At 45.8% G+C, this 12655-nt stretch overlaps 1 protein-coding gene across 2 annotated transcripts in view; it reads left to right on the top strand.

Moving 5' to 3' along the window:
- tbc1d9b (TBC1 domain family member 9b) overlaps positions 1–12655 on the top strand; it is a 31860-nt gene continuing 19205 nt past the window's right edge. For both annotated transcript variants that reach the window (XM_030739129.1, XM_030739128.1), the window contains exons 1-4: positions 1–118; positions 5575–5685; positions 8164–8282; positions 8358–8589. In XM_030739129.1, coding sequence (XP_030594989.1) covers positions 1–118; positions 5575–5685; positions 8164–8282; positions 8358–8589 — 580 coding nt within the window. The remainder of the gene's footprint in view (positions 119–5574; positions 5686–8163; positions 8283–8357; positions 8590–12655) is intronic.

Below are 12655 nucleotides of genomic sequence, written 5' to 3'. Positions count from 1 at the left end.
ATGTGGATCCATCCGGAGGAGGTGCTGCTGGCCGGGGCTCTGTGGGTGTCCGAGCGGGCCAACCCATTCTTCATCCTGCAGAGGAGGAGGGGGCACGGCCGCGGAGGGGGCCTCTCCGGTGAGCTGGTATTTTAAACATTAGGTCTGAGGCTGATAGATTAATCGATTAGTGATTGATAGAGGCTGAATTTAAGACTGACTCCTGCTTTCTGTGTGGGTCTGTGGGCATAAACCGGTTTAAATGAAACACGAGCAAAGATGGAGAAAAATGCAGTTTACACGCTATTTTAGGACATCAGCAAATTTCCGTGTGTTTATTCAAATCCAGCTGATTGTGTAGATGCAGTTTTTATGCGCCTGTTAACTCCGATCATGCTTTAAAATAACCAAGATGGCTGCTGAGAGAGTGGACTTCTTCTAAACGGCAGAGACCGTTTCAGACTCTGCTCACCGGCATGAACACACTGTGTTCTCCGAGAGGAGGAGGGGGCTCAGAGGTGGAGGAGGAGGGGGCTCAGAGGAGGAGGAGGGGGCTCAGAGGAGGAGGAGGAGGGGGCTCAGAGGAGGAGGTGGAGGAGGCTCAGAGGAGGAGGAGGAGGAGGAGGCTCAGAGGAGGAGGGGGCTCAGAGGAGGAGGAGGAGGGGGCTCAGAGGGAGGTGGAGGAGGCTCAGAGGAGGAGGAGGAGGAGGCTCAGAGGAGGAGGGGGCTTAGAGGAGGAGGAGGTGGGGGCTTAGAGAGGTGGTGGAGGAGGCTCAATGGTGGAGGAGGCTCAGAGGAGGTGGAGGAGGCTCAGAGGAGGAGGAGGCCTGGGAGATCTTGCAGGGTGCAGAAACCGACTTGCAGTTTGAAAATGTGAAGCCAGCTGACAGGAACTCAGTCATGATGACTCATCGTGTGGCTGCGGGACATTGAGGAAGGTCCTCTGGCGTCAGCTGACAGCAGCATCAGCTGTTGTGTTTACTGTGCTGATAGGCTAGTTCGTTGGGGTTAAAGGTCATAGTGTGTTTTTAAGGCATGGTGGTGGACAGCGGTAGAAGCACAGTTTGTATCAGGTGTGGAGCCAGTTCAGCATACTACAAATATCTGTCCTGCTGTCATTGTTTCTTCATACATGTTTGAGGAGGTGAGTCCAGCTGTGTGACGCTGCAGTGAACATCAGGACAGGACACATCATCAGTTTGGTCCATTCACACAAACAAGAACATTAAAAGACCTGGATGTCCACTGGAGACATTAGAGCAAGATCCTTCTCTGCATCACAACATCCAGCCAAGTGAAGAAGACTCTCCAGGAGGAAGAAGTGTCACAGTCCAACTGCAGCTTAAAGAATCCAGAAGGTTCAGAGCCTCCGTCATCAGGATGATGGAGAAGTCTCAGAGCAGCTCAGGAAGCATCAGCATGTAAACACAGAGGAGGCTGGGTGGGGATGCTCAGCTCTTTACTGATGCTGTGACGGAAGAACTGTGGGGGTAGATATCTGCTCACACTCAGCCACAGGCAGCTAGAACATGGAGGAGCATTCAGAGAGCTGCATTCACTGCTGCAAGCCAAACAAGCAGCAGAGAGGAGAGCACCCATCCTGAGCTGAGGCCCACGGGTTCAGTCTGCAGAGGACTTCCCACAGATGGTCAAAATTCAATTCAATTCAATTTTATTTATATAGCGCCAAATCACAACAAACTGTCGCCTCAAGGCGCTTTAATCAGCACATCACTGTTATTGACGTGTATACGGGGGTTGTATTAGGAGTCGATGTTTTTGTATCATAAGTGGTTTTATTTGTAAATTCAGAAAAGCCCTGCCTGATGTCTAATCGTGAACAGGACTGTGGGACAGTGGGTCAGCTTTCAGTACCTCCTAGATCAGGTGGTTCATGCCCACCTGGGAGGAGACTGGAGAGATTATGTCTCTCGGCTGGTTTGGGAAGGCCTCAGTACCAGGATAGGGCTGAAACTAATGACTATTTTGATAGTCGATTAGTCATTGACTATTGAAACGATTAATGAATCACATAATTATGAAATGGCAGCTGTCAGCTTTTACATTTAACATAAGGTTATTTAAATGTGGTAGTAAACACAGGGAAGATGAATACTTCATTCAAAGATTTTAATCAGGTTTGCTGCTGATATAAATTTAATGGTGCATTTTTCCAACCATAAAAAAAAACTGGTACTTTTTCTTCCCTGTAAGACAAAGCTGGCAGTTTCACCTGTATGACTGAACATGCCGCTGAATGCATGTGTGAAGCTCGCCAGAGATAGACGGGCAGATGTCTCACTCTGTTAAAAAAATCATCAGCAATAGAAAAACGACTATTATCGACAATTAAATTCATCATCAACTATTTTAATTGTCGATTATTGTCGACAATGTCGACTAACCGTTGCAGCCCTAGACAAGGATAAGTATGGATGCATGGACCAATGGGGAAAGACTGGAGTAGAGACACGGCTCTCAGAGAACTATGAATTTATACATAATGGTATAATTCAGCAAGAGTAAAGATGAAGTTTAACTCCAAGATGTGATTTTTGGGAAAATTCAGCAAACATTTTAAGAGTTTTATTATTATTTATTTTGTAATCAGGTTTGACTGGTGGATCGGGACATGCTGTCACCACTGAAAACATAAAATAATGGACACATCACCATGGCTGCAGAGATTCATTCAGACTTTGGTTAAACTCAGTTTCCAGGGTGGAAGTTGAACTCTTCTGGGTTTACAGCTTTGATTTGTTTAAATAAAATCAGTCACCAGTTTCAGTAATTTATTAACTGAAGTATTTTTTTCAATTTAACAAAGAATTTGATAGCTTCTCAAATGTGATCCCACCTGGGAGACCAGACCAATCAGAACCAGGCATTGTGATATCAAATAATATTTACCTATCAATGAAGCCAGATGACACACATCAATTAGTTAAACTGCAGGAATGTCTTAAAGACATTAAGGCCTGGATGACCTCTAATTTCCTGCTTCTAAATTCAGATCAAACTGAAGTTCTTGTTCTCGGCCCCACAAATCTTAGAAACATGGTGTCTAACCAGATACTTACTCTGGATGGCATTACTTTGGCCTCCAGTAACACTGTGAGAAATCTTGGAGTCATTTTTGACCAGGATATGTCCTTCAATGCACATATTAAACAAATATGTAGGACCGCTTTTTTGCATTTGCGCAATATTTCTAAAATTAGAAACATCCTTTCTCAGAGTGATGCTGAAAAGCTCATTCATTCTAACCCTAACCCTAACCCCATTTATTACTTCTAGGCTGGACTATTGTAATTCATTATTATCAGGCTGTCCTAAAAGCTCCCTGAAAAGCCTTCAGCTGATCCAAAATGCTGCAGCTAGAGTACTGACAGGGACTAGAAAGAGAGAACAGATTTCTCCCATATTGGCTTCTCTTCATTGGCTCCCTGGTAGCCCCTTAACTGGCCACGTCCTCTCCAGGACATTTGTAGTTCATTTTATATGGCAGGCTAGACCCTCCCATTTTGATTGAAAACTCATTGGGCCAATCATGTAACTAACCTCACCAAATCACCTGACAAAGCTACGTGATGCCTACGGGTTATTATTGGCTCTGTGAAACCCATTTCTCAACATGATTGGCCGAATCAAAGTGGAAGGGTGTAGCCTGCCATATAAAATGCAGTACGTATGTCCCACAGACAGGATGTGGCCAGTTAATAGGCTACAAAATGGGTTTTCCAGAGCAAATAATAACCAGAGGGCATTATGTAGTCTTTTTCAGGTGATTTTGGTGCGGCCAGTTAACAGAATAGAATTTAAAATCCTTCTCCTCACATACAAGGTCTTGAATAATCAGGCCCCATCTTATCTCAAAGACCTCATAGTACCATATCACCCCAACAGAGCACTTCTCTCTCAGACTGCTGGCTTACTTGTGGTTCCTAGGATACTTAAGAGTAGAATGGGAGGCAGAGCCTTCAGCTTTCAGGCCCCTCTTCTGTGGAACCAGCTCCCAGCTTGGATTCAGGAGACAGACACCCTCTCTATTTTTAAGATTAGGCTTAAAACTTTCCTTTATGATAAAGCTTATAGTTAGGCTGGATCAGGTGACCCTGAACCCTCCCTTGGTTATGCTGCTATAGGCCTAGTCGCCAAGTGCTGCTCATAGGGGGTCATTTTGACTGTTGGGTTTTCTCTGTATTATTGTAGGGCCTTTACCCACAATACAAAGCCCCTTGAGGTGACTGGTTGTTGTGATTTGGTGCTATATAAATAAAATTTTATTGCATTAATAGTTTGAGTGCTGCAGAGGACCAGTCAGTGCCTTGGGTGGGACTGACACCTGCTGTTATGTCCTAGATGGAAATCAGACTGGAGATTTAAATGGGAATCTGATGATTTCTGGAGGTTTGTAGCTCTCTAAGCGTCTCTGAGACTCAGATTGACTCGGCTCTGATGTGTCTGGACTCTGTCTTCAAGAGTTCTTCAATCAGAACAGTAACTTCCTCTCCCAAAACCAAGACCTTCTTCAGTAATTACCTTGTTTTAAATGCCAATAAGACTGAGACTATGATTATAGCTCCTCCTGAGCTATATATAAAAGTCAGTCAGACTCTTGCCTCTTTTTGTCCTACCGCTAAGTCCAGCATCCGTAATCTTGGAGTAATATTTGATTCCTCTTTGAGCTTTGACTCACACGTAAGAGCTCTGTCTCGTTCCTGCTTCTTTCATTTAAGAAACATCTCTAAGTTACGACATATGGTCTCCAAGGCTGATCTGGAAAAAATTATTCATGTATTTGTGTCTTCGCGTTTAGATTATTGCAATGCCCTGTTTACTGGTTTGGACAAATCATCTCTTTCACGTCTCCAAGCAATACAAAACGCTGCAGCCAGACTATTAACAAATTCTAGCAAGCAAGCTCACGTTACTCCGATTTTACGTTCCTTACATTGGCTCCCAATCGATTTTAGGATTCAATTTAAAATTCTCGTTTTCACATACAGAGCATTAAATGGCTCCAGATTATATTTCCCAGCTTCTCATGAAATATACTGCTTCTCGCTGTCTTCGTTCGCAGGCTCAGAGTTTGTTAGTTGTTCCCCGCACACGACTAAAGACTGGGGGGGGGGCAGAGCCTTTCAGTCAGTGGCACCAAGGCTGTGGAACAGTCTACCCCTACATCTACGCTCAGCTGACTCTGTGGATTCTTTTAAAAAGCAGTTAAAAACTTTCCTTTTTAAAAAGGCCTTCTATTAAGAAATTTTAATGAATTTTACTTTTAGCTATTATGGTGTTTAATTATTTTTAGCTTTACGTTATTGGTTTTTAGATATTATGGTGTTTATTTACTGTCTGTTTTTGTGTGTTTTCTGCATGTACAGCGCTTTGTGACTAGTGTCTGTGAAAAGCGCTAAATAAATAAAATTTACTTACTTACTTACTTACATCTGCAGGAAAAACCTCACTTTGATCTGATATTAGTTCAGAACACCTAAGTCCAAATATTCTTCAACAGGTTCTAACATGACACCTCAGCAGATGAGATCCAGATATGTGGTTCAGCTGGTTTACCTGTCTGTCTCTGTGCAGGTCTTCTTGTTGGGACTCTGGATGTGGTTCTGGACTCCAGTGCCCGGGTAGCCCCGTACAGGATCCTGCTGCAGACTGCAGACTCTCAGATCTACTGGAACATCGCCTGTGGTGAGTCAGCCTCACTGATCTCTGACTGACACCCGTCACTATGAATGTTGGACTCAAAATAGCTCTTCTGTTCATACCTAGAGTACAAACTATCTGTAACTGTAGATATAAATCTGCCACTTCAGCAAAGCACAAACTTCTCTCTTTTACTGATGTGATGTAGCTTAGACTGAATCATCCAGCAGATTCCCTCACAGCCCGTCGACCGCTGGTCAGAAATCTCCCATCAAACTGCGAAGCATTAAAAAGTTGCTCATAATACTGCTATGACCATGACTGAGTTAAGGATGCTGTGGGCAGTTTCTGGAGCATCACTGCAGAAGCAGAAGTCTTAGTCCAGCATTTACTGCTCACCTGTCCTTGTGTTGTTGCACAGCTTCATGATTAAATAGTATAGTGGCTGCTACACGATCCTGCCAAACGTATTCACTCACCATCCAGATCATCGAGTTCAGGTGTTCCAGTCCCTTCCATGGTCACAGGTGTATAAACCAGCACCTAGGCATGCAGACTGCTGCTACAAACATCAGTGAAAGAATGGGTCGCTCTCAGGAGCTCAGTGACCTCCAGCGTGGTACTGTGATAGGATGATACCTGTGCAACAAGTCCAGTCACTGCTAAATATTCCACAGTCAGCTGTTAGTGGGATTATAACAAAGTGGGAACGACAGCAGCTCAGCCATGAAGTGGTAGGCTATGTAAAATGACAGAGTGGGGTCAGAGGATGCTGAGGGTCATAGTGCACAGAGGTCACCAACTTTCTGCAGAGTCAGTCACTACAGACCTCCAACCTTCATGTGACCTTCAGATCAGCTCAAGAACAGTGAATGAATGGGTTTCCATGGCAGCTGCATCACCACACTTAATGCACTTGACAAAGAACTTGACTGGCCTGCACAGAGTCCTGATCTCAGCCTGATAGAACACCTTTGGGATGAAGACTGTGAGCCAGGCCTTCTCTCCAACATCAGTGTCTGACCTCACAGATGTGCTTCTGGAAGAATGATCAGAAATTCCCATAAACACTCCTAAACCTGCGGAAAGCCTTCCCAGAAGAGCTAAAGCTGTTATAGCTGCAGAGGGTGGGCCCACATCATGTTAGAGCCTCTGGATTAATTTAGTTCAATTCAATTTTATTTATATAGCGTCAAATCACAACAAACAGTCGCCTCAAAGTGCTTTGTGTTGTAGGTAATGACAATAATACAGAGAAAACCCAACAGTCAGAACGACCCCCTATGAGCAGCACTTGGTGACAGTGGGAAGGAAAAACTCCCTTTAACAGGAAGTTGGGGCTGAGGGGACGGAGACAAAAGACACACTGTGGAAGAGGTTCATGTGTGTGAGAAGGCAGACGAGTGAGTACTTTTGGCAGTATAGTGTATATAGTGTATGTTTCAATGTTGCCTAAAAAGGTTGTGTTTTTAACATGTGGTCTCAGTGTTGCCGTCAGACCATCATATGAATGTTAACCTCAGGTCATCTCTGCCTCCCTCAGAGGAGCCCTCCACAGTTATAATGAGGCTGTTCTGATGCATTTACCTCCTGTAATGACCTCCCCTCCGCTGTGATGATGACCTCAAATAGTTTTAGAACATTTTGTCTTTACTCTGCACAAAATATCTGCAGTGCTGTGATTGCTGTAATGACCTCTGTTTTCTCTCAGTCCTGCCTTATGTGATGAGGGGGAAGGATATGAGCTCCTACAGAAAATACATCTGATCATCATGTGACTGAGGTCAACATGAGGAACTGATGCTGGGATATCTCCTTTTGCAGTATTGACCAAAGATTGCCCAGATTATCCTTAACCTGATAGTCATAGTTGCAGCAATACTGTGGGCAACTTGTTCTATTGAGCAGTGCAGCAGGAGGTTTTCTGAGCTGAGCTCTCACTGCTGCTGCTGCCTGCAGTGAGAGCTCAGAGAGAAATCTTATTACTGGACTGAAATCTGTAAGAGAGTTGATCTGAAGGAAAAAAACTTCTAGTTTCTGAAACTAGCATGTTGCTAACCATAACCTCTGCGTGGTTCAGCAGAGTCCTGCAGGATGTTTAGAGCTTATTTAAACTGATGGATAAATCACTACCCCTGAGCTCCAACCGTAGTAGCTGGAACTGGGCAGATTACAACATTATAAAGATGTAAATTTTACTTTCAGATCATTTTATTGGAGTCTGACACATCATTCAGGGGTTTACCTGGCTAGCTTACCTGCAGTGTTAGATTAGCATTTTCCACCATGAAAGCTAAGAAACTAATATGAATGTTAGCAGCAGTAAAAGTGCAGTAATGGATTGGTTTAAATAACTGGTGCACATGAAAATGTTGGCTTTGATTTGTAGTTTGTATCTTTGTTCCACGTGTGACATCACATGCTCTGATTGGCTGATTGTCCCAACTGTGTCAAACCTGTTTGTGGCAGGACCGTGACCACCTGATTAAATAGGTGTTAGTAGCTATCAGCTGTGTCTTGCAGGCTCATCCAGGAAGGAGATCACAGAGCACTGGGATTGGCTGGAAGCTAATCTCCTCCAAACCATCTCTATTTTCGAGAGCGACGAAGACATCACCACCTTCGTCAAAGGAAAGATCTCTGTAGGTCACTTCCTGTTTATTCAGACCATCTTCTTGGTGCTGTGTTCTGTTGCTGAATGATGTCGCTTCCGGCAGGGCATCATCGCGGAGGAGAACCGGCTGAAGCCTGGCGAGGAGCACGAGGAGGACAGCGGGAAGTTTCGGGAGGCAGAGCTGAAGATGAGAAAGCTGTTTGGCATGCCTGAGGAGGAGAAGCTGGTGAATTATTACTCCTGCAGCTACTGGAAGGGCCGGGTGCCACGGCAGGGATGGCTCTACCTGTCCGTCAACCACCTATGCTTCTACTCCTTCCTGCTGGGAAAAGAAGGTACGAACAGCCAGTCACAGGCCAGCGTTTAATGATGTCATCTACGCATTCTATTCTTAGGGTTTTGGATTTTGTTGCTTATAGCTGCTGTCAGAACTGAGCAGCAGGGGGCGCTAACAAGGTAGTGCTCCATGAATAACACTGAATAACATATAAACAGCTGTAATTATTTACACCTGATTGTACACCAGAGACCAAACAGAATGATTCATAAATACTTAATGTTCTTCTCATATTTATGATCATTACTCAAAATGTGAAGGAATATATTCTGTGGCTGTTTTACTAGGATTTTATTCAAATTAACCCATTAAAAAAACCTTTTGGAAATCACGGGCATCAGAGTTAGACGACAATATCTAATGAGGGAATGAAGATGATGGTTATAAGATAGCTCTCAGAAACCAGCAGGACTTCTTTGAATGACTCCAGCACCTCCGTGGCTGCAGGATGATACCCATCTCTGACACATTTCTCTGGTTTGATTTCAATCCCCGCTCCTCATCTCTTCCAGTTTGGTATCTGCACCGGGACTCTCAGTTTATCAGCGATCGTTTTTTCCTCTGATCTTCCAGAGGTTCAGATCAGGACTCTGGGGTCGCTGTTTTGTTTTGTCAGTGTTGCCAGCTGTAAGGAAGTGTTTTACATGTTCTGCGCGCCTCCTCAAGATGGCGGCGCTCACAGACGCAGCGGCTCACGGCTCTTCCTTTCGGTGCTCTTTTTTGTACTTTTTGTATTTCATATTTGTTAGTTTTGGTGCGTTTGTCTCTGCAAACAACTGCTACACACGCCAGGATCTTGTGGACATTGGCTACTGGCACAAGATATCAGTACCGAGTGATTTTCACTACACTCATAACATCCCAGACGCTATAGCGAGACCGCCGGGGGCTCCGTGGATTGTTATCGGGTCTGGAAGGCGCCGCCGACGGCGGAGGGAGAGGTGGCAGAAGCGGGGCTGCAGGTCCGGCTCTATGCTGAAGCTGAAATGCCAACCACACAGGCCTCTGCCGAGCCTGTATCTCTCCAACGCCAGGTCCATGGTAAATAAAACGGACAACCTAGAGTTAGAGCTGGCTGTAAATCGCTATGTTCGTGACTGCTGTGTAATGATTATCACCGAGACCTGGCTAAACCCCCACATTCCCGATGCTAGCGTGCAGCTAGCAGGCCGCACTCTGCTACGCGGAGATCGGACCAAGGACTCCGGTAAGAGCAGGGGAGGGGGTCTCTGTATTTACGTGCATGAGGACTGGTGTAACAATGGAACAATCATAGACAAACATTGTTCCCCAGACCTCGAGTACATGTCTGTAAGATGTCGGCCTTTTTTTCTACCCAGAGAGCTAACAGTAGTGATCGTCACAGCTGTGTATATAGCTCCCGATGCTAACGTTAGCATGGCGCTCTCTCTCCTGCTGAACGCCATTAACGAACAGCAGCGGGTCCACCCCGACGGTGTTCTTATTATCGCGGGAGACTTTAACAAGGCCAACTTAAAGACTGTACTCCCGAAATTCCACCAACATGTCAAATGTTCCACAAGAGGGGAGAACACTCTTGACCATGTTTACTCCAACATTAAGCACGCTTACAGAGCCAAACCCCTCCCCCACCTCGGCCAGTTGACCATCTTTCCCTGCTGCTCACCCCAGCATACACCCCCCTCAGACGGAGAGCCAGGCCTACTGTAAAAACCATTACAACCTGGCCTGAAAACGCACTCTCCGACCTACAGGACTGCTTTGCATACACAGACTGGGACTTATTCGAACACGAGGACCTAGAAACATTCACAGGGACGGTACTGGACTACATTAAGTTCTGTATCGGAAATGTGACTGTTAGCAAAAACAGGCAGCCAGGTCCGTTCACTCCTCAAAACCCGTGATGCTGCCTTCAGGTCAGGCGACAGAGCTCTGTACAGTGCTGCTCGAGCTGACCTGAAAAGAGGAATTAAAAAAGCCAAAACGGACTACAGGAGGAGAACAGAGTCCCATCTGTCCAGCAATAACACACGGGAGGTGTGGCAGGGCATTCAGAACATCACAAACTTCAGAGGCTGTGATGTGACTGCAGGAGACCTGAGTGTGTCACTAGCAGAGGAACTTAACTGTTTCTTTGCTCGCTTTGAGATGCCTCAGGACCACCCATCTGCTCCAGTCCTGCCCCCCCCACCAGGCTGCACCCCACTCACTGTCCAGGAGCATGAGGTACGGCGCGTGCTCCTGGCAGTGAACCCCAGGAAGGCTGCCGGACCAGACGGAGTACCTGGCAAGGTGATCAGAGCGTGTGCCCACCAGCTCACCCTGATTCTCACCAGGATTTTCAACCTCTCCCTGGCCCAAGCAGTCATCCCCCCCTGCCTAAAAACAGCCACAATCATCCCCGTGCCCAAAAGGTCATCTGTCACCTGCCTAAATGATTACCGCCCTGTGGCCCTCACACCGGTAATCATGAAGTGCTTTGAGAGGCTGGTTCTCCAGCGCATCAAAGACCATCTGCCCCCCACTTTCGACACCCATCAGTTTGCATATCGTGCAAACAGATCCACAGAGGACGCCATCGCTGTAGCTCTCCACTCTGTGTTGAGCCACTTGGAGCAGCAGCAGAGCTACGCTCGCATGCTCTTTGTGGATTACAGCTCAGCGTTCAACACAATCATCCCGGATATTCTCACCACCAAACTGCACACCCTGGGCCTCCCCCCTCTCACATGTTCCTGGATCAAGGACTTCTTAACCAACCGGCCCCAGACTGTGAGACTTGGTCCCCATCTCTCCTCCACCCGCACACTGAGCACTGGCTCCCCACAGGGCTGTGTGCTGAGCCCCCTCCTGTACTGCCTCTACACCCATGACTGCAGTCCGGCCCACAATAACAACCTCATCGTCAAATTTGCTGACGACACCACAGTGGTCGGACTCATCTCAAAGGGAGATGAGGCAGCTTACAGAGAGGAGGTCCTGAATGACAGCCTGGTGTTCAGAGAACAACCTGGTACTGAACACCATGAAAACCAAAGAGATCATCATCAACTTCAGGAAGCACAAGACTGACCCAGCCCCCCCTCTACATCAACGGTGAGCGTGTAGAGAGGGTCCACACCTTCAGGTTTCTCGGTGTCCTCATCTCTGCTGATCTCTCTTGGTCAGATAACATCACAGCTGTTATCAAGAAGGCTCAGCAGCGACTTCACTTCCTGAGGGTCCTCAGGAAGAACAACTTGGACTCAAACCTGCTGCTGACCTTCTACCGCTCATCCATTGAGAGCTTGCTGACGTACTGTCACAGTATGGTACGGCAGCTGCACTGAGGCAGACAGGGTCAGGCTTCAGAGGGTAGTCAAGACAGCACAGAGAATCGTTGGCTGTCCTCTCCCCTCCCTGATGGACATCTACACCTCCCGCTGCATCAGCAGAGCACGAACATCATCAAGGCCCTCTGGCAGGCGCTACAGGTGCATCAAAGCCAGAACAAACAGACTCAAGAACAGTTTCTTCGTCAGAGCAATCACCACCCTGAACTCACACACTCACCCACTGTAACTATGCAACACCCACATCTCTGTGCAATATTATATTATTCATACTGAACAATATCTATCACTCCTATATTGTGTAATATCCAGTATTCATTCACTAGTGCAATATTCATTCACCAAGTGCAATATTCATCATCTTCATTATTATATGTATACACGCATTTACTTTCCTACAATGTACAGATGCACCAATGTATGTATATATTTTTATACATTCTATTTTTTGTATATTTTACACATTGTTTATTTTCTGTATATCTCTTGATCATATTGATTATACTAGATTATAATATTTTTATAATACTTCTATTTTCATTTTAGAGAGTTTGATTTTCTGTTACATGGCACTGAACAGGAGTGGCCCTCCAATCTCATTGTACATCCTGTATAATGACAATAAAGGCATTCTAATCTTCTTCTAATCTGAGGTGCATCGTGTTGCATAAACGCTATCTGATTGCGTAAGGGAAAGAAATCTGCTTTTGATAAACATTAACCTTCCCATTTAGGCCAAACTCCACC

The sequence above is a fragment of the Archocentrus centrarchus genome, chromosome 10 (genome assembly GCF_007364275.1).
Source record: "Archocentrus centrarchus isolate MPI-CPG fArcCen1 chromosome 10, fArcCen1, whole genome shotgun sequence".
Classification (NCBI taxonomy): domain Eukaryota; kingdom Metazoa; phylum Chordata; class Actinopteri; order Cichliformes; family Cichlidae; genus Archocentrus; species Archocentrus centrarchus.
Note: the sequence above shows the minus strand (reverse complement) of the source record. Positions and strands in the feature narration are given on the sequence as shown.